The 24,247-nt window shown below is 42.5% G+C and overlaps 1 protein-coding gene across 3 annotated transcripts in view; it reads right to left on the bottom strand.

The window, feature by feature from the left end:
• Positions 1-24,247, bottom strand: part of GUF1 (GTP binding elongation factor GUF1) — an 86,188-nt gene that overhangs the window by 17,582 nt on the left and 44,359 nt on the right. For all 3 annotated transcript variants that reach the window (XM_077477539.1, XM_077477542.1, XM_077477541.1), the window contains exons 11-16: positions 24,029-24,152; positions 22,219-22,351; positions 18,984-19,127; positions 14,011-14,144; positions 13,387-13,488; positions 9,960-10,079 (exon numbers count right to left, since the gene is read on the bottom strand). In XM_077477539.1, the coding sequence (XP_077333665.1) occupies positions 9,960-10,079; positions 13,387-13,488; positions 14,011-14,144; positions 18,984-19,127; positions 22,219-22,351; positions 24,029-24,152 (757 nt within the window). The remainder of the gene's footprint in view (positions 1-9,959; positions 10,080-13,386; positions 13,489-14,010; positions 14,145-18,983; positions 19,128-22,218; positions 22,352-24,028; positions 24,153-24,247) is intronic.

Genomic DNA, 24,247 nt, shown 5'->3' with positions numbered 1-24,247 from the left:
TGCCCAGGATGCAGACAACGCTCTTGTGGAGTGAGCTTTAACACCCTCAGGAGGATCTCTATTCAAGGCCTTATACCCCTCTGCTATAGCTAGCCTAATCCATCTAGCTATGGTTACTTTTGAAGCTTTCTGTCCCCTACGCTGTCCGGAAAAAAGGACAAAAGGAGTCTGAAATTCTGAATGGATTTGTTACTTTAAGGTATTCTAGAATACATCCCCTGACATCCAATAAATGAAAACGTTCCTCTTTCTCATTTGCTGCATTTTGACAAAATGAAGGGAGGACAAGATCTTGGGACCTATGGAAGCTAGATGCTACCTTTGGTAAGAACCCAGGGTCTGTCTTTAGTATGACTCTGTCTTCTAGGATCTGTAGAAAAGGTTCCCTGATGGAAAGGGCTTGGATTTCACTGACCCTATGGGCTGAAGTGATTGCCACCAGGAGTACTGTCTTAAATGTAATAAGCCTTAAGGAGGCCTCTGAGATAGGCTCAAAGGGTGACCTCAAGAAAGCTTTTAGTACAACTGCTAAATCCCAGGATGGGACTTTGGTGATTCTGACTGGCTTGCGTCTAGCGACTGCCTTACAGAATCTAGCGACAAAAGGATTTTCCTGTAAGCGTTCATCTAGATACACACTTAAAGCAGCTATCTGTACCTTAATAGTACTTAGGGTTAAACCCTTGTTTACGCCTTCCTGTAAAAACTGTAGAATATTAGCCGTATTTATGTCACGGCTATTCAGCCAGCTATTAAATTTTTTCCAGACTTTTTTGTAAATAGCCCTCGTGACTGGTTTGCGACTCTGTAGTAAGGTCGCAATTACCTCATCTGTCAGGCCCTTACTCTTTAAGATTTCCTCTTCAGTAACCACGCTGAAAGCTTCAGTGTGGCCACCTGTGGATGGTAAAGAGGTCCCTGCGACAGGAGGTCCTGTCTGTAGGGAAGTCTTAGAGGCGGACAATCTGTCAATTGTAGCAACGTTGTGAACCATGGTCTCCTGGGCCAAAAAGGTGCTACTAGAATCAAACAGGTTTTCTCCTTGAGGAATCTTGCTAGGACCCTCGGAATGAGATGAAGAGGGGGAAAAGCATACGCCAGACTGAAAGTCCATGGAGTTTGCAAGGCATCTACAGCCAGGGGCTGATCTCCTGGGTTTAGCGAGAAAAAAATTGGGAACCTTTGCATTCTTTTTGTTCGCAAAAAGGTCTACCTCTGGTTTTCCCCAGTGAGTTGTTATGAGATTGAATGCCTCTGGGTGTAAGGACCATTCTTGGTTCGAAATCTTTTGTCGACTCAAGAAGTCCGCCGTGTTGTTCAGTTCCCCTTTCAGGTGAACTGCAGAAATAGATTCCAGATTGGCTTCTGCCCACTGGAAAATGCGTCTGGCTACCAACATCAAACGAGGACTTTTGGTACCTCCTTGTTTGTTTATGTATGCTACAGCCGTCGTATTGTCTGAACGGACCTGTAGATGGTGACCCTGTATTGTGGGGTGAAAAGCTAGAACAGCTCTCAGGATTGCTGTTAGCTCTTTCCAATTGGAAGAGAAACATTTCTCTTCCGGGGTCCACCTGTCCTGGACCCAGCTTGAGCCGAGGTGGGCTCCCCAGCCCCAACTGCTCGCATCCGTTGTTAGTGTTGAAGTGATAGGAAGGACCCAATGAACCCCTTTGTTTAGGTTCTCCCTGTCCTTCCACCACCAGAGGGAGCGTTTTATCCTTGAGGGGATCGATACCTCCTCCTCCAGATCTCTGCCTCTTAAATTGTTCTAACAGAAAACCCTGAAGGTCTCTTTGGTGGAACCTGGCCCATTGTACGGCTGGAATGGCTGCCGTCATAAGACCCAAGACTGACATTACTTCCCTCACCATACATTTGGGGCTGCATTGAAGAAAAGATATTCTCTGCCACAGATTCAAAATCTTTTCTTCCGGCAGTATAATTTTCTGATCTACAGACTTGATCCAGTAACCCAGATACAGGATCTCCTGTGTTGGGGTTGTCTTGGATTTCTCCTGACTGACAATCCACCCTAATCGACTTAGGTTGAGTTGAGTCAATTCCAGATCCTGAGAAAGACGACTCTCTGAGTGTGCTGTTAGGAGCAGATCGTCTAGATAGGGGATAATTGAGACTGATTGAAGCCTCAGTGGAACTAAGGCCTCTCCGAGAACCTTGGTAAAGATTCTTGGGGAGGATGATAGACCGAAGGGGAGCGCTCTGCACTGAAAGTGGTAAACTTTTGTGTCTATCTGCACTGCCATCCGAAGGAATTTCTGGCATTCCTCCCTTATTGGAATATGCAGATAAGCATCCCTTAGATCCAGGGTCGCCATAAATATCTCTTTCTGCAGGAGATTCTTTATGGAATAAATGGACTCCATCCGAAATCTCTTGTAACGGATGGAGCGATTCAGTGGACGGAGGTTCATAATTAGTCTGAATCTCCCTGACGGTTTTCTTACCACAAAAATGTGCGAGTAAAAACCGTCCCCTTGTTCCTGAATAGGGACTGGTGTCAATCCTTCTTGATCTACCATTTCCCCTATTAGTAAAGGTAAGGCCCTGGCCTTTTCTGAGTGACTTGGAAGCTTTGTCACCAGAAACTTGGAAGGAGGGTTGCTGTGAAATTCCAGCATATGACCCCTTTTTATTATATTTAAGACAAACTCGTTCGAGGTTGTCTCTTCCCATTGTGGAAGAAATTTGCTTAATCTTCCTCCCACAGGAACCCTGACGTCACTGGGGTTTGGGATCCTGATTGGGGCGGCTAAACAGTATGCCCCCTTTTCCTTTCCCTTTATGTCCCGACCAATGTTTTTTGGGGGTTGAACTCTTCTCTGGTTTAGAGGGTTCCTTAAAGGGACGAAAAATTTTTCTTTGAAAATTTTCCTTTTTTGCGGGAAAGGTTTTCTTTTTGTCCGCCGTCCTTTCTAAGGCGGAGTCTAATTCAGGCCCGAAGACTAAGTCTCCTGTAAAAGGGACGCTGCACAGGCGGGTTTTAGACGCCGTGTCTCCCCCCCCAGGTTTTCATCCATACTGACCTCCTTGCTGCCACTGAAAGTGCTGCAGATTTAGCCGTAAATTTTACGGAGTCCGTGGAGGCGTCAGAGATGAAACTGGTGGCCTTAAAAAGCATAGGGAAGGATTTCAAAAGCTCCCCCCTAGGAGTGCCTGCCTTTAAGTGTTCTTGTAGTTGCGATAACCAGAACTCCAGGTTTCTAGCTACACAGGAAGTGGCTAGAGCTGGTTTTAAGCCTGCCATAGAGGCATCCCAGGCCCTCTTTAAGACAATGTCTGTTCTCCTGTCCATGGGATCTTTCAGATGGCCCATATCCTCAAAGGCCAGATCAGCTTGTTTTGAGATTTTGGACAGAGGGGCGTCTAGTTTAGGATTTTTATTCCAGACCGCCTCTGGGCTCTCATCAAAAGGGAACCTTCTCTTAAGGGATTTAGGAAAGAAAACCTTTTTATCTGGTTCAGACCACTCCTTAAGGACAAGGTCAGAAAGCACCTTATGTATAGGGAAAACCCTTGCTTTCTTTTTCCCCAGAGCCTCATACATCATATCATGTCTGGATAACTGAGTTTCTTCCTCCTCAATTTCCAGCGTGTCATAGATAGCCCCCATTAGCTCATCTACTTCCTCAAGAGACAATCTATACTTTGAGGCTTTGGATGTTGCTTGATCCTCTTCCTGATCAGAATCAGTGTCAGAGGAATCGGGGCTAATCAACGTGGGGCTAGGCTCCCTGAACATACGGGGCTCCCCTGAGCTGGGTGTTGTAAAGCATGGTGAGGAGGGGACTGCAGTTGTTTTACTCGTGGAGGCAGCTGCAGCTGATCCCACGTCAGTGATTAACTCTCGGAGGGACTTAAAGGTCGACGCCATTTCCTCTTTAAAGGAGCCCAAAAATTTTGCCAAAGGGGAATCTGTCTCAGATTTAAGCAGGTTTGTAATGCATTGCTTGCATAGGGCTTTGTTAGAGCCAGAGGACAACCTATTCCCACAATTAGGGCACTTTTTGCGGCCTGCCTTGTCTTCCTTTGGTATCTCTTTAACCTGAAAATAAGAAGACAAAGGATTTTTAGCGCCAGCCCCCTGTCCCTCCTTAGAATCACCACTAACTGCACACAACCTAGACTGTGAGTAACCACCACCGTGGGGCACTACAGAACCCAGCCTACAAACACCACCGCTCCACCAGAGTAATAGCATGCCCGGCAGCCTACCTGGGATTGGCTGGTGCCTGTCTCCGCCGGAGTGTCCTGGGGAATAGTCTCCATAGTCCCCCTCTGCCGCTCCGGATCCCGCCGCTAGTCCGGTATTGCTGGACGCTGGTCGGGCTTTACAGGCACAGCGCTGGCTCTCCCTCTCCCCCTTGTACCTTAGAGACCCGGAACCGGAAGTCTCGGCACACAGAGATGACGCGGTTCCGCCGGAAGTGAACGCTCGGCGTCTCCGACCCCCTGCAACAAGGAGGGAAGATGGAAGGTTCCACTCACCACTCCTGGGGGAAACCGGCGTCATTCTGCCCCTGGCCACCTCGGCACTGGAAGGAGGAGGGTAACGGGTCTGCTCCGGTTCAGCTGGACGGTACCCGAGCCAAAGAAAAAAGGTATGGACCCAAAACTGCAGCCATAAACCAGGACCCGGTCCCTTAGGCTTGCAGGTTCTCAGGCAGCCCCTGAGAGGGGCCTCCAGGTTCCTGGCAACATGTTCCTCCGACGGAGGAAACACAAATGACCAGGGACCTGAGGGACCGCCTTTTGAACTGTGGCAATGTGTTTCCTGTGTCGATGGGAGGAGCTCCATCTCTCAAGGGCTGTCCTGGAAGAACACTTGGGAAAAGTACCTAATTATATTTCTGCAAGAGACGTTGTTCACGGCTAGAATGCAAATAGCCTGGACTTGAAACAAAGAGTCGCGCGCCCCCCCCCACTGTTCAACAATGGATTAGGGTGGTGAATGCCACACTCCCTTATAAAAAGTAAGGTACTCCCACAGGGGTTGTCCGGCCACATTCAATAAAATCTGGGACAGATGGATGGAAGACTCCTCTACTTGCACAGGCGAGGAATAACTTCTCCACAAAACATGGACCTTGGTGTTTCCTGTGCCACTGCTCTTCATTCTGCCTTTGATGGATTGTATGTCTCTCTGTGTTGCTTGTATTTGTGATGGTCATGTCAAATGCTCTATCCTTTTTGATTGGTGCCTGTTGCACCTTACATTTAAATGTATATTCTGTTTATTATGCTCAATAAACTTCACTTTGATTAAAAAGTATGATTAGCAAAATACAAACAAACCTATACTTCCATTTTAAACTGAATAATCAGACACTGGCAAAGACTAAACCTGCACAGTTTAAATAATTTAAGGCCTAATTTTTACATTCTTAAGCCCCATACACGCTATCAGATTTTCTGCTGATTTTTTCCTTCAGATTTACCATAACCATATAATATGAGGTCAAACCTTGGGAGTTTCAATTTGTATGCAATCAGGCAGGCCCTTGCACTACATGGTTTTGGTAAATCTGAAGACAAAAATCAGCAGAAAGTCTGATAGTGTGTATGGGGCTTTAGACTTCATGTACACATAGCCTACTTTAACCACCGGCCACAGGAAAATGCTGGAAAATTGGACCGCAGTTTGCGTTTGCCAATGGTCAAAACATTCCTATCCTGAACACAGTTCTTTCACGTTCATGGGGAAGGAGGTTGAAGCTCCCCTAACCACAGCAGCTCCTAAACTCTGCTAAAAGCCTTTGTGTACTTTGGGACATAGGTTTTTATGGTTTAAAGTGGGGTACCCCCTAAAAAAAAAAAATTAAAAGTCAGCAGCTACAAATACTGCAGCTGCTGGCTTTTAATAATCGGACACTTACCTGCCCCAGGGTCCAGCGATGCGGGGGAACGAAGCCCCCCCCCTCGCTCCCCGCTCCGCTCGCGGCGCCGTCATGCATACTGTGGGCACCCGGCTGTGGCTTCACAGCCGGGCACCCACTGCGCATGCGCGAGCGGCGCAGGGCGCCGTGATACGCCGTACAGTCACCTGGGACACATGACAGGTCCCAGGTGAATGTGCGGCGCGAGGGGAAGTGATGTCACCAGCCTGGGCAATGAGGAAGGCAGATTACGAGGGACCCCCTAGCAACCGGTATTTAGAGGTGAGTAAAAATTTTTTTTTTTGCCAATTTTTTTTTTTATTTTTTACGAATTTTAAGCACTTTTAATTTTTTGGTGGCAACACCACTTTAAGTTTAGGAGCTGTAGTGTACATGAGCCTTAAAGAGGAGCTGCACAAAAAAAAAAAAATATTAAAAGCCAGCAGCTACTAATATTGCAGCTGCTGACTTTTAATAATAATATCACACTTACCTGTCCCAGGTTCCAGCGATGTCGGCGGCAGATGACGAGCGATCGCTCGTCTCGCTGCAGCCACCGCCGCCATCCTCTGTCAGGGAATCGGGAAGTGAAGCAAGAGGGCTTCACTGCCCGGTTCCCTACTGCGCATGCGCGAGTCGCGCTGCGCTGGTTCCCCGCTGTGTCTCTGGGAACTGTGTGTTTCCCAGAACACAACGGGGGGGGGGGGGGGGGAGCCATGCGGCGGTGGGCGGGGCCATGCAGCGCTCTGGCCGGAAGTGGGTGCAGTTACCTGGATTATCCAGGTAACTGCACCCCCCTCCCCCCCGAAAGGTGCTGATTGTGGCACCGGAGGGGGGGAGGGATAATACTAGCGGAACTTCCCCTTTAGGGTGAAGAACCGCTTTAAAGTTTATTTCTAGCTCATTTTTTGTAAGCTTTGATTAGGGTAGGCAACAATTAACTATTTCCATAGTAGTTTGGGCAATTGATATCATATTGTCAGCACCACATCCCCAATTAGATTTCTCAAGAAAAATAAATATGGGACTTCCGGGTTGCTAAGAGACATACTTACGATTTCATGTACTGTTAAAATTATACAAAAGTATATTGGTTACAGAGTTCAAATATTTCATAATAAAAACCAGCATTGTGTTAATATGGTCTTGTCATTTTTACAGCAGTACCATGTGAGTGATAGTCCCACCATGTTTCGCTTCTTCAGGGGAATACAACCGCTGAGGCTTTAATACTTTATTGAGGAAACAGAATGTAAATAAACAACTTGATAAATCGCACATTGGTATTAAACAAAATATTGCAGAATACAATACATAACATCTGCAGTGTTGGCCAGGCCATGCTTACCCCGGGGTTTATCATTCCTCTGTTAAAGGGAGTGATAACTGAGTAGGACCCTAATTGCAAGTGGCTATTGCACACTAATGGTAGTTCAAATTAGTTTAATTTTGAGGATGATTTATATACTTTAGAAAGTGATAGATGCAGCTCTCTTAAACATCATTAGATAACCTCAATCCCTATTTAGTTGTGTCCTTGAAGCTGACCATGAAAATATTTTTTGTTGAATCGGCGCCCCCTGGTGGTCTATCTTGATAAGATACTATTAAGAAAGGACCTCATCGTTTTTTTTTTTGTTTTTTTTTTTATATACCTAATGTCGCACACACGCACACATTTTAGGGATGCACTGAATGCTTTTTTTGGTCCCGAAACACATACACAGTCTTTTTAAAAATTGGCAGCTGCAGCTCTGTACCTTCAATCTCCATGCTGGGTACTGCACTGTAGGGGGACCAGAGAGCACAGCACACACTGCTAGACATCTCTCCCTTGCTTTCACTTTCACAGTAAACAGCATGCCCGGGCTCCTGCACAGCCGATTTACACATCGGCTGAGGAGCCATATGCAGTCACCGCTGGGGAGAGGGGGACTTTACAGTGAGACCCCACGGGCTGCCTGCAGCATGGATGAGGAGGGAGGGAGGGGAGGAGGAGAGAGTAAAGATGGAATGACACCCCCGTGATGGGCGGCACCAGGGGTGGGGCCAAGCCCAGCAGGCCCCGCCCCATTTTCGGCGCCAGTATCAGCAAAAACTCTTTCGGCTTTTTGCCGAAAGGGTCATTTTCGGGCAATATGTTTTGGCGCATCCCTAATACATTATATATATATATATATATATATATATATATATATATATATATATATATATATTACAGTCTGGTCCTGTTGTACCTCCTGTGGTCACAAAAGAATCTTGCACTTGACACCAAACCTGAAGCTTTAATTTCTCCCTTTACCAGAGGAATAGTAAACTTCGGGGTAAGCATGACCTGCAGACGTTCTATATGGTATTCTGTAATATATTGTTTAATACCTTGCTCAAATATCAAGTTGTTTATTTACATTCTGTTTCCTCCATACAGTATTACCGTCTCAACGGTTGTATTTCCCTGAAGAAGCCCCTTTGTGCAAAACATGTCGGGACAATCATTCATGGTACCTCTGTAAAAATGAGTACAGCAAGACTATATTAACACTATGAAATTTTAACTCCATGTAATCCAATAAACGTTTGTATAAATTTTAACAGTACATGAAATTGAATTATGTCTCTTAGCACCCCAAACGTCCTATATTCATTTTCTTGAGAAACAATTAACTATTGTGTATAGGTTTTTTTTTTCGATTCCCCTTTCTGGTACTTTAGCCTTGCTTCCTGTCTTGGTCATAACATTGTCACCAGGGCATGACATGAGGAGAAATTGCTTTAAATAGGAACACAATGCAATAAACCATGACCCCAGTTGCTTTGTTACTGTTGTGTGTCCCCAGTGGGGGATTTCTTCTTACTTCCTGCCACAGTGAGAACTATGTCAACGGAGCAGGATGTAAGAGAAAATCGTCCGACAGAGGTTCTAGCCCACATATCTCCTTGGGTTATTATAACAGTTTCATATTCTATCCAAAAGAAAAGAACAAGAAAAAAAATGTTCTGTCTAGAGATACAATTTAAAGCAGTATTAAACCCAAATTTTTACACCCCATTCACACTTGTGCAACTTGTCATATGACTCTGGACATCAAAGTCACATGACAAGTCACGTCCCATGTTTTCCAATGATAACCATTCATATAATGTGCGACTTCAAAGTAGTTCATGCACTACTTTGGTCCAACTTTCATGCAACTTGAGGGCCATAGATTTAAATGTTAACCCTCAAAAGCTGCATAAAAGTCATACCTGAATGTTTTACATTCAACAGTGGGTCAGACTTTGCAGTGGTATGTAGATATTCACCAGCACACCAAGGATAATCAATTTGTCCAAACGTTTTTTTATTCAAAGAATGATCACATCACAAAACGGTGTAGTGCAGGACCCCTCTGTCAGGCATGTGATGTCACATGCCTGATGAAGTGGTCCTGTGTGGACCCCTTAAATCTGCTAATACATTTAACACTACCCCCAGACTGACATTGCTCCTGTCCCTCCTTTTCCCATACCTCCAGAGTTTTGTCTCGTTAATAAATGAGGTGCATTACCTCATTAATTAAAGTGGTTGTAAACCCTTACAAACTACTTTGACCTACAGGTAAGCCTAGATTAAGGCTTACCTGTAGGTCCAAGAAATATCTCCTAAACCTATACGGTTTAAGAGATATTTACAAAAAGACAGTCACCGCTGTCTACGGCGCATGCAGGAGTTACGTCATCGCTGCTCCAGCGCTGTGAGTGGCCAGAGCAGCGATACTCGGAAGAAGATAGACGCTCCGAGCTACAGGGGACAGTGGCGACATCGCTGGCTCCTGTATCGGGTAAGTGACACATAATAATAGTAGCCCATTATGCTTTACCTTTACAGGGAGACGAAGAGGAAGTAACCCCATCAGGGTTTACTTCCTCTTTAACGGCCTGCAATTGATGACATTTTTGGTTTTGGGTTTAATACTGCTTGAAGAGCATTGATGACTTTTTCACCCCACATATTTTGTAATTGCCATGCTGAACATGGGGACATAAATGAGAAAATATTCCTTTCACGGTCTACAAACTTACGTTTCTCTTGCGATGATCTTACTTCCAATAGCTGCTTGTACTGCAATTTCAAACAGTTGTCTGGGAATAGATTCAGCCAGCTTTTCACAGATAGCTTTACCAACTGAATAGGCTTTTTCCCTAAATAACAGAATATACATATTTATTTTACAGTACTTATTTTCCAATATATCCAGTAGACCAATAAAATTGTGCTCATACAGAAATTAGGCACCTGACACCCCAATAACTGTTGTTCTAGCAGACTAAGGCTCCGTTCACATCTAGGCGTCCCGAATCACATCAAATTGCGGGACGCCCTTGCAATCTCCGTCACTTCCAATGGCACTCCGATTGCTGTGTGATTTTGCCAAGATTGTCGCCTGAAGAATCGCGGTAAAATTGCGCAAGCAGAATCACGAAAATGTATATGCATGTGCGTGTCTCTCTCGATATATATATCTACACACACACACACACACACAGTATCTCACAAAAGTTAATTCCCCCCCTCACATTTTTGTAAATATTTTATTATTATATCTTTTCATGTGACAACACTGAAGAAATTACACTATGAGACAATGTAAAGTAGTGAGTGTACAGCTTCAACAGTGTAAATTTGCTGTCCCCTCAAAGTAACTCAACACACAGCCATTCATGTCTAAAAACGCTGGCAACAAAGGTGAGTACATCCCTAAGTAAAAATGTCCATACTGGGTCCAAAGTGTCAATATTTTGTGTAGCCACCATTATTTTCCAGCACTGCCTTAACCCTCTTGGGCATGGAGTTCACCAGAGCTCCACCGGTGGCCACTGGAGTCCTCTTCCACTCCTCCATAATGACATCACGGAACTGGTGAATGTTAGCGACCTTGCTCTCCTCCAACTTCCGTTTGAGCATGCCCCACTGATGCTTAATAGGGTTTAGGCCTGGAGACATGCTTGGCCAGTCCATTACCTTTAACCTCAATCTTTAGCAAGGCAGTGGTTATCTTGGAGGTGTGTTTGGGGTCATTATATTGGAATACTGCCATGCGGCCCAGTCTTTGAAGGGAGGGGATCATGCTCTGCTTCAGTATGCCACAGTACATGGTGGCATTCATGGTTCACTCAATGAACTGTAGCTCCCCAGTGCCGGCACGCATGCAGCCCCACTCACACCACCATGCTTGACTGTAGTTTATCTTGGTCTCATCAGACCGCGGGGAATGGTTCCAGTCTGCTTGTCTTCAGCAAACTGTTTGCGGGCTTTCTTGTGCATCATCTTTATAAGAGGCTACCTTCTGGGATGACAGCTATGCAGACCAATTTGATGCAGTGTGCAGCGTATGGTCTGAGCACTGACATGCTGACCCCCCCACCCACCCCTTCAACCTCTGCAGCAATGCTGGTAGCACTCGTACGTCTATTTCCTAAAGATAACCTTTGGATATGACGCTGAGCACGTGCACTCAACTTCTTTGGTCGATCATGGTGAGGCCTGTTCTGAGTGGAACATGTCCTGTTAAACCGCTGTATGGTCTTGGCCACGGTGCTGCAGCTCAGTTTCAGGGTCTTGGCAATCTTCTTATAGCTTAGACCAGGGATATGCAATTAGCGGACCTCCAGCTGTTACAAAACTATAAGTCCCATCATGCCTCTGCCTCTGGGTGTCATGCTTGTGGCTGTCAAAGTCTTGCTATGCCTCATGGGAGTTGTAGTTCTGCAACAGCTGGAGGTCCGCTAATTGAATATCCCTGGCATATTTATGTGGAGCAACAATTCTTTTTTTTCAGATCCTTAGAGTTTTCTTTGCCATGAGGTGCCATGGTGAACTTCCAGTGACCAGTATGAGTGATAACACCAAATTTAACACACCTGAGACCTTGTAACACTAACAAGTCACATGACACCAGGGAGGGAAAATGGCCAATTGGGCCCAATTTGGACATTTTTAGTTGGCGGTGTACTCACTTTTGTTGCCAGCGATTTAGACATCAATGGATGTGTGTTGAGTTATTTTGAGGGGACAGCAAATGTACACTGTTATACAAGCTGTACATTCACTACTTTACATTGTAGCAAAGTGTCATTTCTTGAGTGTTGTCACATGAAAAGATATAATAAAATATTTACATAAATGTGAGGGGTGTATTCACTTTTGTGAGATACTGTGTGTAGATATATAATTAGGACTTAAATGGCCAAAGCTGACCAATAACTGGACAGTGTTTGGGTGCCTTAATTGAAACTGCAACACATAGCTGGAAATACTCACAATGTACTTGAATTTATGCATCATGCATACCTTTAGCCCGTTACACATTGGCCGAAAATCAGCCAAAAGCAGTTGGTTTGGCAGAAATCGTCTGACTTTCGGCCCGTGTGTACATCTCCCTGTCCGACAGAAGCTATTCTCACGGCTGGCTTCTGTCGAACAGGCATGCTGGAAAAGCAGCATCCAATCAATGGCTGCCAGCGCTGATCAGTGTGTCCTGGCGGGGGTGCGGTCCCCGGGTTACAACACAATAGGACAGCAGGGCAGATCGCCATACTAACATCACTTTAGTTAGTACAGCAATCTGTCCATTTTTTTTTTCATTTAGCCCACTGGGTTGAATGAAAAAATAAAAAAAAATAAATAAAAAAAAACAACTTCTAGTGTATTAGGCTTTAGTCTGTACTGGTGCCATTCAATAATTTGGAGCCTGCAATACAGATAGACCATACTACTGCATTATAAATGGACCCCTAAGGTCTGTTTCACACAGGGTTCAGCTTGTATGAGAGAAGTGTGAACATCAAGCTTTGACAAAGCATTTGCAGAGCTTTCAACAAGCTTCAAGAAATGCTGAAGCCTGCTAGCAGCTTGTTTACAGTCGCAATCAACATCACCATTAGAATTTCTGTTGTTGGGGGTACACTCCGGGACTTCCAATCTCTACGCATAGAATTCAACCTACCAAACACTGCATTCTAGCAATACTTACAACTTAGGCATGCAATAACGGCACAGGCAGCAACCACTAATTTGAAACTGACTGGGACAGGAGTACTTACCCAACTGATTACTTCCTCATCCCGTAATGCCGGACATACAGGGTCGAATTTCGAACAAATTTTCTTTTCAAAATCAGAAAGTTTTTTTTTTTTGTGATCCGATGGTGCCACCATTGATTTTCGAAATTCGGCTGACCAAGCCTTCAATTTCACCTCATGTTGCAAAATTACGTTTTAAATTACATTTCTCGCACTATTCTTTTAAAAAAAAATAAAAAAAAGAATTTCTGTTGTATAGTTACAAACTGGAGCTGAATGGTACTTTAAAAGCTTCAACAAAGCTTGCTAAAGCTCTGCAAATGCTTTGTCATTGCTTGCTGTTCACACTGCTCTTATACAAGCTGAAACCCATGTGAAACAGGCCTTCGTGTTTGTTCATACTGTTTTTATTAGCAACACTTCTTACCTATGTACTATAGTCACCAGTTCTTCCACAGAACGCCCATTTAATAAAATATCCATTCTGATCAGGTCAGCTGCTTTGTACCCAGCATCCTCATAATCAAAACTGAAAAGATAGAAAAAATGCAGACAGTGGAATCAATCAGTGTTAGACTACAACTATACAGGCCCTACTTGGTGAACATTGTTACTGCAATCCAACATTTCACACACAAAAAAAATAATAAACCTACCACAGGCTGAAAAATCTGAAATTACTGCAATTTGCATAGAATACATAATTTTGTTACTGCATCTTAAATTACAATTTACAATACAGTGTGTGCCCAGACATTACTGAATCATTTGTTCTGTGATACCATACATCAGCCCTTTGGTAAAAAAGCATGAACAAAGCCAATGCAGAAATTGCTTGCTTTTCTGCCTGCAAGTCTAATAAATAACTTTACAGGCCTGGAAACCTAAAGCCAACACTTTTTTCACTTTGGATGGGCCAAGGAATAGTTAAATCCCCATTAGGGAGATGCCAGAGTTACATGAAAATATGTTGACATTGAGAAAGTAAGGGACGTTTACTAAGTAAAGAATCGGCCTCTACAAAAATAATAATAATGTCTGTAGTACTTGCCTTGCATATCCAGATGACAGAGACTTTAGATTATCATAAAAATCCACCACAATTTCATTTAATGGAAACAGATATTTCACCATGATCCTGTGCTCATCAATGTACACAAAACTTTTGTGTTCAGCACGTCGGGACTGGAAACACAAATATATTTTAATTCAAATATCTCCTTTATTCTAAATTTTCAGTATACAGGATAGTGACACTTAAAATCAGGTAACATTGTATCTAAGACCAATAGTGGAAAAACAAAGGGAAAGGGGGAATGGGAAGAGGAAAGGAAATTACATCTTCCTGAGGAAAACCTAGACTGGGTATAAGATCAAAGACATGAGAAACCTTCATAGAAGTAAAGAACTCATTACACACAATATAGTACAATCTAACATGAAAGTTTGGTTAGTATGAGGGTATTTAGGCGATTCGTTGTAGGGATAGGGCATGGAAGCTATCAGTCTCTGAACTTGCCAGTATGACTATAAAGTGAGAGTCTTTTCACAAATATATTTTAACCACTTCAATACTGGGCACTTATACACCTTCCTGCCCAGACCGATTTTCAGCGCTGTTGCACTTTGAATGACAAATGCACGGTCATACAACACTGTACCCAAACTACATTTTTATCATTTTGTTCCCACAAATAGAGCTTTCTTTTGGTGGTATTTGATCTCCTCTGGGATTTTTATTTTCTGCTAAACAAATAAAAAAACAAAACCAGAAAATTTTGAAAAAAAAAAATATTTTTCTGTTTCTGTTACAAAACTTTGAAAAGAAGTAATGTTTCTCCTTCACTGATGATGCTGCACTGACAGGCACTGATAAGGCGGCACTGATGATGGGCACTAATAGGCAACACAGATGGGCACCGAGGCAGATTGACACACCACAAGAACGATCGCCGTTATGCGTGCCCCCGGGGGCACACAGTGGCTTGATATCCTGGCGACGTCAGGATATTGCCACCACTTTGCCAACGTCATATTGCTATATGGAGGGCGGCAAGTGGTTAAAATAGTAATTCTTGTACCCATAATTAACCCTTTGGCAGAGTTTATTATAAAATTGAATGGTGTCAATTCCTGCAATATACAGATTTTTGTATCATCACTCATGACCCCCACCTTTTGTTTATGTATCTTAGGTTTCATGTGCTCCATTGCTCATTCTGTCTCCCAACAGCTTTCACAAATAAACAAAATGCATCGGTCAGAGAATATGTACTAAGGGTCCTTTAACAAGGGCAGCCCAGACTTCGCTTTGCTCAGCAGGGGATCAATCGGCGGAGCAGGCGGATGACAGGTCCGTCTCCGCTTACTGTGCAGAGTTGGACCTGTCAGAGCCCCGCTCTCATCTATGGGGAGATCAGATGAAAACAGACCGCCTGTCCGTTTTCATCCGATCTGCCATACGGATGGAGAATCAGGTAACCATCTGCCTGAATTCCCTGGGCAGGATGGGATCAAATAGCAGCGGGTGTATGCGGACGTCAGTGGACAGGTCCCCGCTGACATCCGCCTCTACAAAGAGGTGAATGGCGGCTCTGATCAGGTCGGGCTGAAAAACTGACAAGTGGACCTAATCAGAGAGCCCATATGAAAGTGGCCTAAGTGCTGTGATATGAAAGAGATTTTCTTTTTTTCTTTGTAATATCTCATGCTCCTGAGTGTAGGAGACCAAGTGGGACAGATCAGGAAAACCGCAACTAGTGTTAGTCTAAAGGCTGTTAAGGTCCACCTGCCGAGAGGTTGTATTCATGTGTACCGGGATCTGATGTCACCAACATTGCAGAGCTACAGTACAAAGCTCAGTGAAATCTGAGTGAGGGAATTTATACACCCTCCTCTATACACTGTGAAACGTACACAGTTGAGACTGTCAGTCAGTCACCTGCTATGTGCAATGGAGGGGAGGATGGGCCATCACCAGAAGGGCTGAGGTGTCGGCATACAGTATTATCAGTGACTCATGTAGATAGCAGAAAAAGGAGAGATCAAAGAGAAATTACACTTTGTGCTTTGGATTGACGCTAATGCACACTATAGAAGGATACGATTTGTTCATTTTTCATGTTAGAGGTTTAAAACCACTTTAAGTATATTGGAGCAACTCTACAGTCAAATAAATGGCATCAGTTAAAACCACTTAACGACAAGGCCTTTTCTACCACTTTTTATATTATATATATATATATATATATATATATATATATATATATATATACACATATATATACACACACACACACACACACACACACACACACACATATACACACACACACACACTTTTTTTAGCAGAGGCCTTAGAGAATAAAAAGGCGATTGTTGCAATTTTTTGTGTCACACAGTATTTGCGCAGCAGTTTTTTTTAAACACATTTTTTATTTTGGAAAAAAATAAAAAATACTCTTTAAGGAATTTTAATATACCCTCTATTGTTCTACTTGTAAAAATGTTTAATAAAAATATATTCAACCTTAAACATCTCAATATTACTTTACAAAAGATTGGCAAACTATATTATTACATGAAAATCTGAAAACTTCCTTTGCTTCTGGTGAGAGAGCAGTTGCTTTGCAGGCCAGCACCAGTTGCTTTGCAGGCCAGCACCAGACACCCTCTCATATTTTGTGCCTCTGCCCATATCCTCAACCACAACAGAAAAAAATTAAAGCTTGCATTGCTTTAACTTTTTCCCAGTTTAAATCTTTTCAGCTATGCCTTACTTATAAAAAGGAGAAGCTGCACACAGGAATAAAAATTTCAAAAATAGAAAGAAATCCTGCGAGCCACCACTGTCTTGATGCTTAAAGTGGTTTAAATAACCCAAAACATCTTCTAAGCTAAGGAGGACGCTCGTATCATCCCGATACCACTCTGGTATAATCTGTTACATGTTCATCATAGAATGGTGCACTGACGCACCTGATAAAATGTGAGTACTCCAGATGAAGATCTTTGCTTTAGTGAAATAAATTGTTTAAAGAGTAATTGCATTATTGAGAAAGTCACGAGGGAGTGACGCAACGCGTCAGGGAAGGAGCTGTGGTGTTACACGTGTCACTTCCGGTCGCGGCCGAGACCGAAAGTTCGAATGTTTCGACGCTATTTGCTGTTCTTATCCTTTATGTAAGTGATTACTTATTTCATTAAATCTTTTTGTGAATTACTACACATGAGAGCCCCCCCCTGTCCTTTATTTCATACTCTCCATACCGCACACTGTACTGGGAGATAACGGAAGAGTCTGGGAAAGGAATGTGCAGCTATTTATTATCTGCTGGATGGAAGAGAAAGGAATAGCCTTTGGGCTGTATTCAGAGTCTGCTTACTAAGCTTTTGAGGTGAGAGGCTGGGGGAAACGTTTTGGTGCACCTGTTTGGCACTGAAGTTGTTTGCTGGAGTATCACGGGCTTGGAAATCACGTCACTTGCATGGACTTGATTATATATTCACGAAGTAATTCTATGGACTTTTAATTAAGTCGGCACGTTACATTGTTTATTGTATTTATGTGCACTGTTTATTTTTATTTTTAGTCACGTTCTAATATTTTTTGATCATTCATTTATTTATTTATTTGGTCATGATGTTTTTATACACGCACTAGTTCTAGTGTTTTCTAGTATATTGCTCTTATTGCACATTGGATCACTCAGTGAGGTGGATTCACTTTTTTCACTGGTTATTTATTTAGTGTCTTTGTAATATTATATTATAGTTTGCTGGCAGCGCCGCATTAATTATTAACATTTACTTTCTATGTAGTACTGAGATTACTATTCACTGCTTGGCTGCTTCCACTTTTTTAGTATATTCGGTATTTTTTACACATATACTAACATTAGTTTTTTTAGTATATTTAGATTTTTATACACCCCTTTATTTGACATTTTTTTGTGAGTGAGGTGAAGCGCATTAGCACTTTCCACTTTAAATTGCATTATTGAGTTTTTCCTTTCACATATCCCGGATAACTAAGCTGAGGAGGATCCCAGGAGCCTGACATTTTAAAGAGCCAAGAGGTGGTTCACGTGCGTGCTTTGGCTTAGCTTAATCGCAAAGTTGCACGCTCCAAGGTGAGCGTTTACTACCTAAAGGGGGGCACCTGAGTGAAGACACCCCAGCACGACTTGTATCACACTTTTTATTGTTCATGAATTACACAAACTTTTATTACGTTACTAGAGACGCAATTGGATGCGATTTATAAGCACATGAGCACTTTTTCTTATGATCTGAATCACATATCCCCTGCAGTGCTTATTTTCAGCACAGTCATTTACAACATATTTGGACACTGTATATTACACAGGAGCACTTTTTCTATATATTATTTAAGTTTATGGTTTTAAACACAGTTTGGAACTTTAAATTGGTTTTGTGTACATCATATCCATTTATTAGTTATATTAATTTGATTAATTTTACATAGTTTTAGTATAACACTACAATCTATAGAATTTTTTAGCGCAGCATATTCAATTAAATGTAGGAATACAAATTTCCCTTCTGAAATGTAATATTCACCAATATACTATATTTGAATTACGTTTTTTCAATTTTATTTTTCTTCTACTTCCTGGAAATACAAAATCTTCATAACAACTTATCCATAGAAACAGCTGGGTTGACTCTCAGCTGAATGTCTGATCGAAATTGTTTATTTTAGGACATCCTGTGTTCTATATAAACTTCCTTCTAATCGATCTCATCTATGACCAACTCATATACTCCCCCATTGCTTCGATTCACAGCAATGGATAACTTAGAGTGGAATACCACAAAGGTCTAAAAAAGGGGCAATAAAGTCCAACTCTTTCCGGAGAGTCAGTGCAGTTTTATAGAGCAATTATGAAACAGCTATAAAAATATAATGGCAAAGACCACAACTTCCATGAAATCTATTTGTAATTATTTTAATAATTACAGATCTTTTTTAGCATGAAAAAAAAAAAGAAAAGAACTAACCTGGCAAAGTGACATTATCTTTCCAAAGTACTCATCTGGAGAAATTATTGTGCCCAGTATCATAGGTTCAAGATATTCAGACACTACAGTTTTATCAGGAAATTCACAGGGGTTTACAATGGTTATTTCTTGTGCTCCATATTCCTAAACAATTACAAATCAGAGAAGCTTTGTGACATTTATACAGCAATCATAGTATATAAACAGCAAGAACTGCTCATGATAACATAAAAAAATAAAAGAAAAGTGTGCTTAGGGGTACTTTTGGATAACAAAGTAACAATAGTGTTTTAGAGGATGCGGCCAGGTGGGGACCACCTACCATATTTGGTGGTCATGCCCGAAGGTCAGAAGGTTTTGGATTAGAGTGTTTAATTTTGTCTATACTATCACAGGATTGAACCTGAGGAAATCACCTAAGCTGGCCCTCTTGGGGGGCAAGGCGGCAGAGGCTTCCAGGCCTCAGCAGCGGCTCCTTACCTTTATATTTATTTCAGCTAAGATCACCATAGCTCGTAACTGGAGATCAGCCGCACTACCGATAGCCCAGCTTAAACATAAAATGTCATGGCTAATGCTAAACGAACGGTTATCCGCACTGTCACAAGACAGGATGAAAATGTTTTATAGAATTTGGGATCCATGGATTGTCTATCTAACTAATGGTTCCGGGACACATGCTGTTTAACGTTGTCACGGTAACATGAGTTTGAGGATCCAGGACTACGGCTCCCCCCCCCCCCCTCCCACCCAGTTTTCCCCCTTTCCCTCTTTTTTCCACCTTTTTCTACTCGCTACTCTTTTCTCTTTCCCTGCTATAGGGTCTTTCCTCTTTTCTTTACTGTTCTCTGTTGAATTCTTTATAGCTCTCATTTAGTGGTGCTAGCTAAATGATTGGATATTTATATCACTCAAGAGGTAACAGCTCCGGCAGCTGGGATCCTATGTGATCCGGGGTTATTGGATAAGGCACCTATTTCGCTGCCGCCAGCATGTTTCCGGAACTGACCGGTGTGTTAGCCCATTATGCATTGTGCTTGATGTAATACGTTGCCGCATTAATGAGACTATTGTTTGTATTGTACTGAAAAACTTTAATAAAAATATTGAAACACAAAGTAACAATAGAACTCCACCCAAGTTTTTGGATGGAGTGGGGCAGAGTACAATACCCCACCGGGCTATTACAGGAAAGCTAACGGGCTAGTGACTTAGAAATATGAAGCATTTCCCTGCCACCAGCTCTCTCGTGGATTCACTCTGTCTAATGACACAAGAAGCTGGAATCTTAGTTTAGAAACGCTGTCATGCCCATGCTGGAGGCAGGAGAAACGGATGGAAAAAGGACCTTTTGGCTGCTGGCAGAAGCTCTGGAAAATGTCAGTGGATAGAAATTGAGATGATGGCTGACCTATAAAAGACCAGGCTGAATAGAATAAGGAGCAAAGAGGAAACTGAAGCGTATGTGATGAGAATATGATGTACACAGTGCTATTCAGAGCACAAGAGGACCTGCTAACCTAAATCAAACATTTTAGGTGACAAGATTAGAAATGTTTTTCAATTATATAACTAATAGTCCCTACACAGATAACTAATAATCTGTGCAGCTAAAGGTTCATGCTTGCCAATATACTCAGTGAAACATGATTTATGGGGTATTAATAGAGATCTACATGTAAAGTAAGCAAGATGTATTATTTTACAGGCAAATGTATCTATGCGTAACAGAAAGGTAACACGCAATGATACAGTTATAGAGTGAAACCCTTTTAATGCAAGCATGTCATTTATACAACTTAATAGTTGTGGGAACAGTTAGAACTTCTGTCTGTGTTCCTTCACTTCCTGTCCAACACTCATAATAGGAAGTTGAGTGGAAATCTCTTCAAAGTGAGAGGAGACTGTCCCTTAGCTATCACTAGAACGGGTGTTCTTGTTTGAAGATTCCTTCTTCACTTTCAGTTCAATTGACTATAACATTAGGAATTTCCCATCACTTTCTGCATTTGAAACTTTGCCAGTTTTCTCTTCTGGAAAGACTGGTCTTTCACACATTTATAATAAGGAATGCAAATATTTTACCCAGTCTTTTTATAAATATAGTTTTAGTTCTGAAAAGCAACCTGTACTTTTCCCATTCAGGGGAAGTAACAGGTTCACTTGAGAGTGCCCCCAACTGTTCTCTGCTCTCCCCCACCAGTGAAGACGAGACATACCTTGTTCTTCCAGGTAAGGGTGAGCATGTAACTTCCTTCCCACTCATGATACAGTGCGAGCCACCACACAGGCCAATCATTAGGCTCAAGGACTGAAGTGATTATGGTGGGTTGGAGGTGTTCCTTTGGCTTGCGTAAGCTCCAAGTCAGCCTCATCTGAGCCTAAAGCAGGCTCAGTAAAGCTATTAAGTGAATCTATTACTTTGTTCTGAATGGGATATTAGGTTCACTTTAAAGCCTCAGTAGCTGATTTACTAAAGACGTTAACAATATTTGCATAATAAATTGTGTGAATGTTTACTTTAATTATCCAGTCGCACATTCCTATTTATTTTATCTGAAAATGACTGGATAATTAAAGTGAATATTTACACAATGTGAAGATTATCACCTCCTTTAGTAAATCATCCACTTAAAATTTAGTCAATTTTTTTTTTTTAAATAAGCAAAAGGCACAGTATTCATTAGCAATGCAAGGTGCCCTTGTACTGATGGCTCACGTTTTAGTTGAAATCTGAAGTCCTCAGAACCCCACCATTTCCCCCAAAGTGATAATCGTCTGAATGAAAAGCATTCCATGACTGTAGGATGGGCAGATGAATGAAAGTCACCCTCCTCCATTCATAGCTTTTCATTCATAGGAGCTATAGTACAGCTTCTATGAATGGAGGAGGTGGGTGGAAAGAACAAGCATAGCCGGCACGGGAGTGCCTGTTACAGGACCCTAGGCTCCATTAATCCCCGCACACTGGAAGATTAATGTTGAGGACAGGGGATGGGGGGTGTCAGAGGACTTCGGATTTCAACTAAAGCACTAGGAACACTTTGCCTTGGCATAAGTATGTCCCTTATATAGGCCTACTGCTCTTTTTGTGTTATTACATAGATAAAATTAGCAGCACATTTAGGGCAAGGACTGGTGTGAACATACAATATGTAAATTGCTGCAAAAATTGCTGGCGCTATATAAATACCTGTAACAATAAAGAGTAAAAGTAGCTCTGTGGACATCTTACCTTTATAAGTTTTGGTGAGCAGAGCACAGCTTTGTATGGGACTGTTGGTGATGTCATGATAACAGATGCATTGTATTCCTGCTCCAGCCTTTGGTTAAAAACCTCCATATGTAGAAGCCCAAGAAAACCCAACCTGTGCAGGTATATATTTAGGGACATTTGTGATTTATGTAGATACCCGTTCACATGAGAGGCAATGAAAATGTAACAAGATAGGCAACACAAAAACAAAGTCCTTTTTCCCATTTAATTCTAAAATTAAATAAAGAAAAGTAATAGGTGGGGTATACATTGGCTTGGTAAATATTTACTAGATGCACGCCGAACAACATACGTGTATTTGTTACCATTTTAGTATTTTCTCCCCAAAAAAAAAAAAAATCTAAAGTTTTAATACATATCCTACTGAGCTGGTTTAATTGCCTCAACTCAAAAAAGCAAAAAACTGTCACATTTTCAAAAACTGGCAGTAGCATGGAAAGCATACCTGACATAACATGGTTATAAATGATTCCTGGTATGGATATTTTATCCATAGTTACATTGGTTTAACTTGGACTAATGTAATTATGCATATACCATACGTGTGGGATCCCCCTGAATGCTGGAAGTTAGTGAAGCAGACACTACTACTATAGTGATTTCCAACGTCCTGTGAGGTCATTGAGCTTGACGCTGCACTCCACTAGTGTTTTAGATCTCCTTTCTTTAGTTCATATAGTGTACCCAGAGGGCACACCTGTTAGTGTAGGAAATGGTTTGTTTGGACCAGCTTGAACAGTGTGACAAAGAACAGTAAACCTGGATATCAGCTTTAAATTTACATTTTGTTGAACCAGGTGGTGCCTGCATGGGCAGCAATTTAGAATTGTGTCAGTTTCAGCAGAAATGGGTTGAAATTTAAGCCATCAATGGGCAGCGTTACCCTACAGAAAAACCTTGAAGTGGAATTAAAGGGTGAATACTTACCTACATTATGCAGCGCTCTCTCACCAGCTCTGGCATCTTCTTCTGAGTGCCAGTCTTTGGGCCTCTTCATTGGCTGGCTGGTGATGACATCACTCCAGCCAGGATGCACAGGAGTTAGTCATCCTAGCACTCAGAGACTGGCACAGCACTATAAGAGCTGCGCATGCACACAGGGCTGCTGATAAGGCAGTACAGCCAGCCCTCCTGTACTGGGCCCGGTCCCCATCAGTTCATAAGGGGGGACCAGGCTCCTGCTGAGCAGGAGCGTCGGCTGTACTGTCTTATTGCAAACACTAATCCTCTTCTGGCCTCCCCTGCAGCACTGCCAGTTTCTCCTCCTCTTTCTCCCTCCAGCTTCACCATAGGAAGATTGGTTCTAGCACATTCACCTCTTGCATCTGCTGTCTGGGCCCCCTGTGTGCCCCTTACCCCTGCAGTGCTGCTGGCTTCCCTCCTTTCCTCTACTCAGCAGCACTGGCGGGGGTAAGGGGCACACAGGGGGGATGTTCCAGGATGGAGAGCGGGGGAAGGTAGGCTGTATGGGGCGTGATTTATAACAGCAGCCCTGCATGCACAGCTCAGTTTACAGTGCCAGAGAAGACAGGTAGGGGCATTTGTTTGCAGAAGAGAGAGCATGTTTTACAGCAGAACTTTAGTTCCATTTTAATTGTTTTAACCTTCAATATATCTTTCTCCTTCCTTGATGATACCCAAAGAATTATCCCCGTTTAGATTTCTATTTATTTCAAATATCTAATTTAGCTGATCAGTAGTACAATATTTTTCTTTTCGTTCGTTGCAGAAGTACTGAAACATATATACAGTAACAGAACACACTGACCTCCATCCAGCTCCAAGCGCTGCACTGCTGTCCCGGGTAACAGATACGCTGGAATCATTTAAAGTCAGCTTCTCCAAGGCGCTTTTCAAATTGCTATACTCTGATTGGTCCACTGGAAACATGCCTTTCACAACAGGAGACATGTGAAATGAACAGCTAATTGTTTATCTCCAACTTTATCATGCAAATACATTATCTCAGTCCTATCATTCAGCCTAG

The sequence above is a fragment of the Lithobates pipiens genome, unplaced genomic scaffold, assembly GCF_037356315.1.
Source record: "Lithobates pipiens isolate NorthernLeopardFrog02 unplaced genomic scaffold, aLitPip1_a1.2 Scaffold_13, whole genome shotgun sequence".
NCBI classification, from domain to species: Eukaryota; Metazoa; Chordata; class Amphibia; order Anura; family Ranidae; genus Lithobates; species Lithobates pipiens.
The sequence above is the reverse complement of the archived record's forward strand: the minus strand, read 5'-3'. Positions and strand labels throughout refer to the sequence as shown.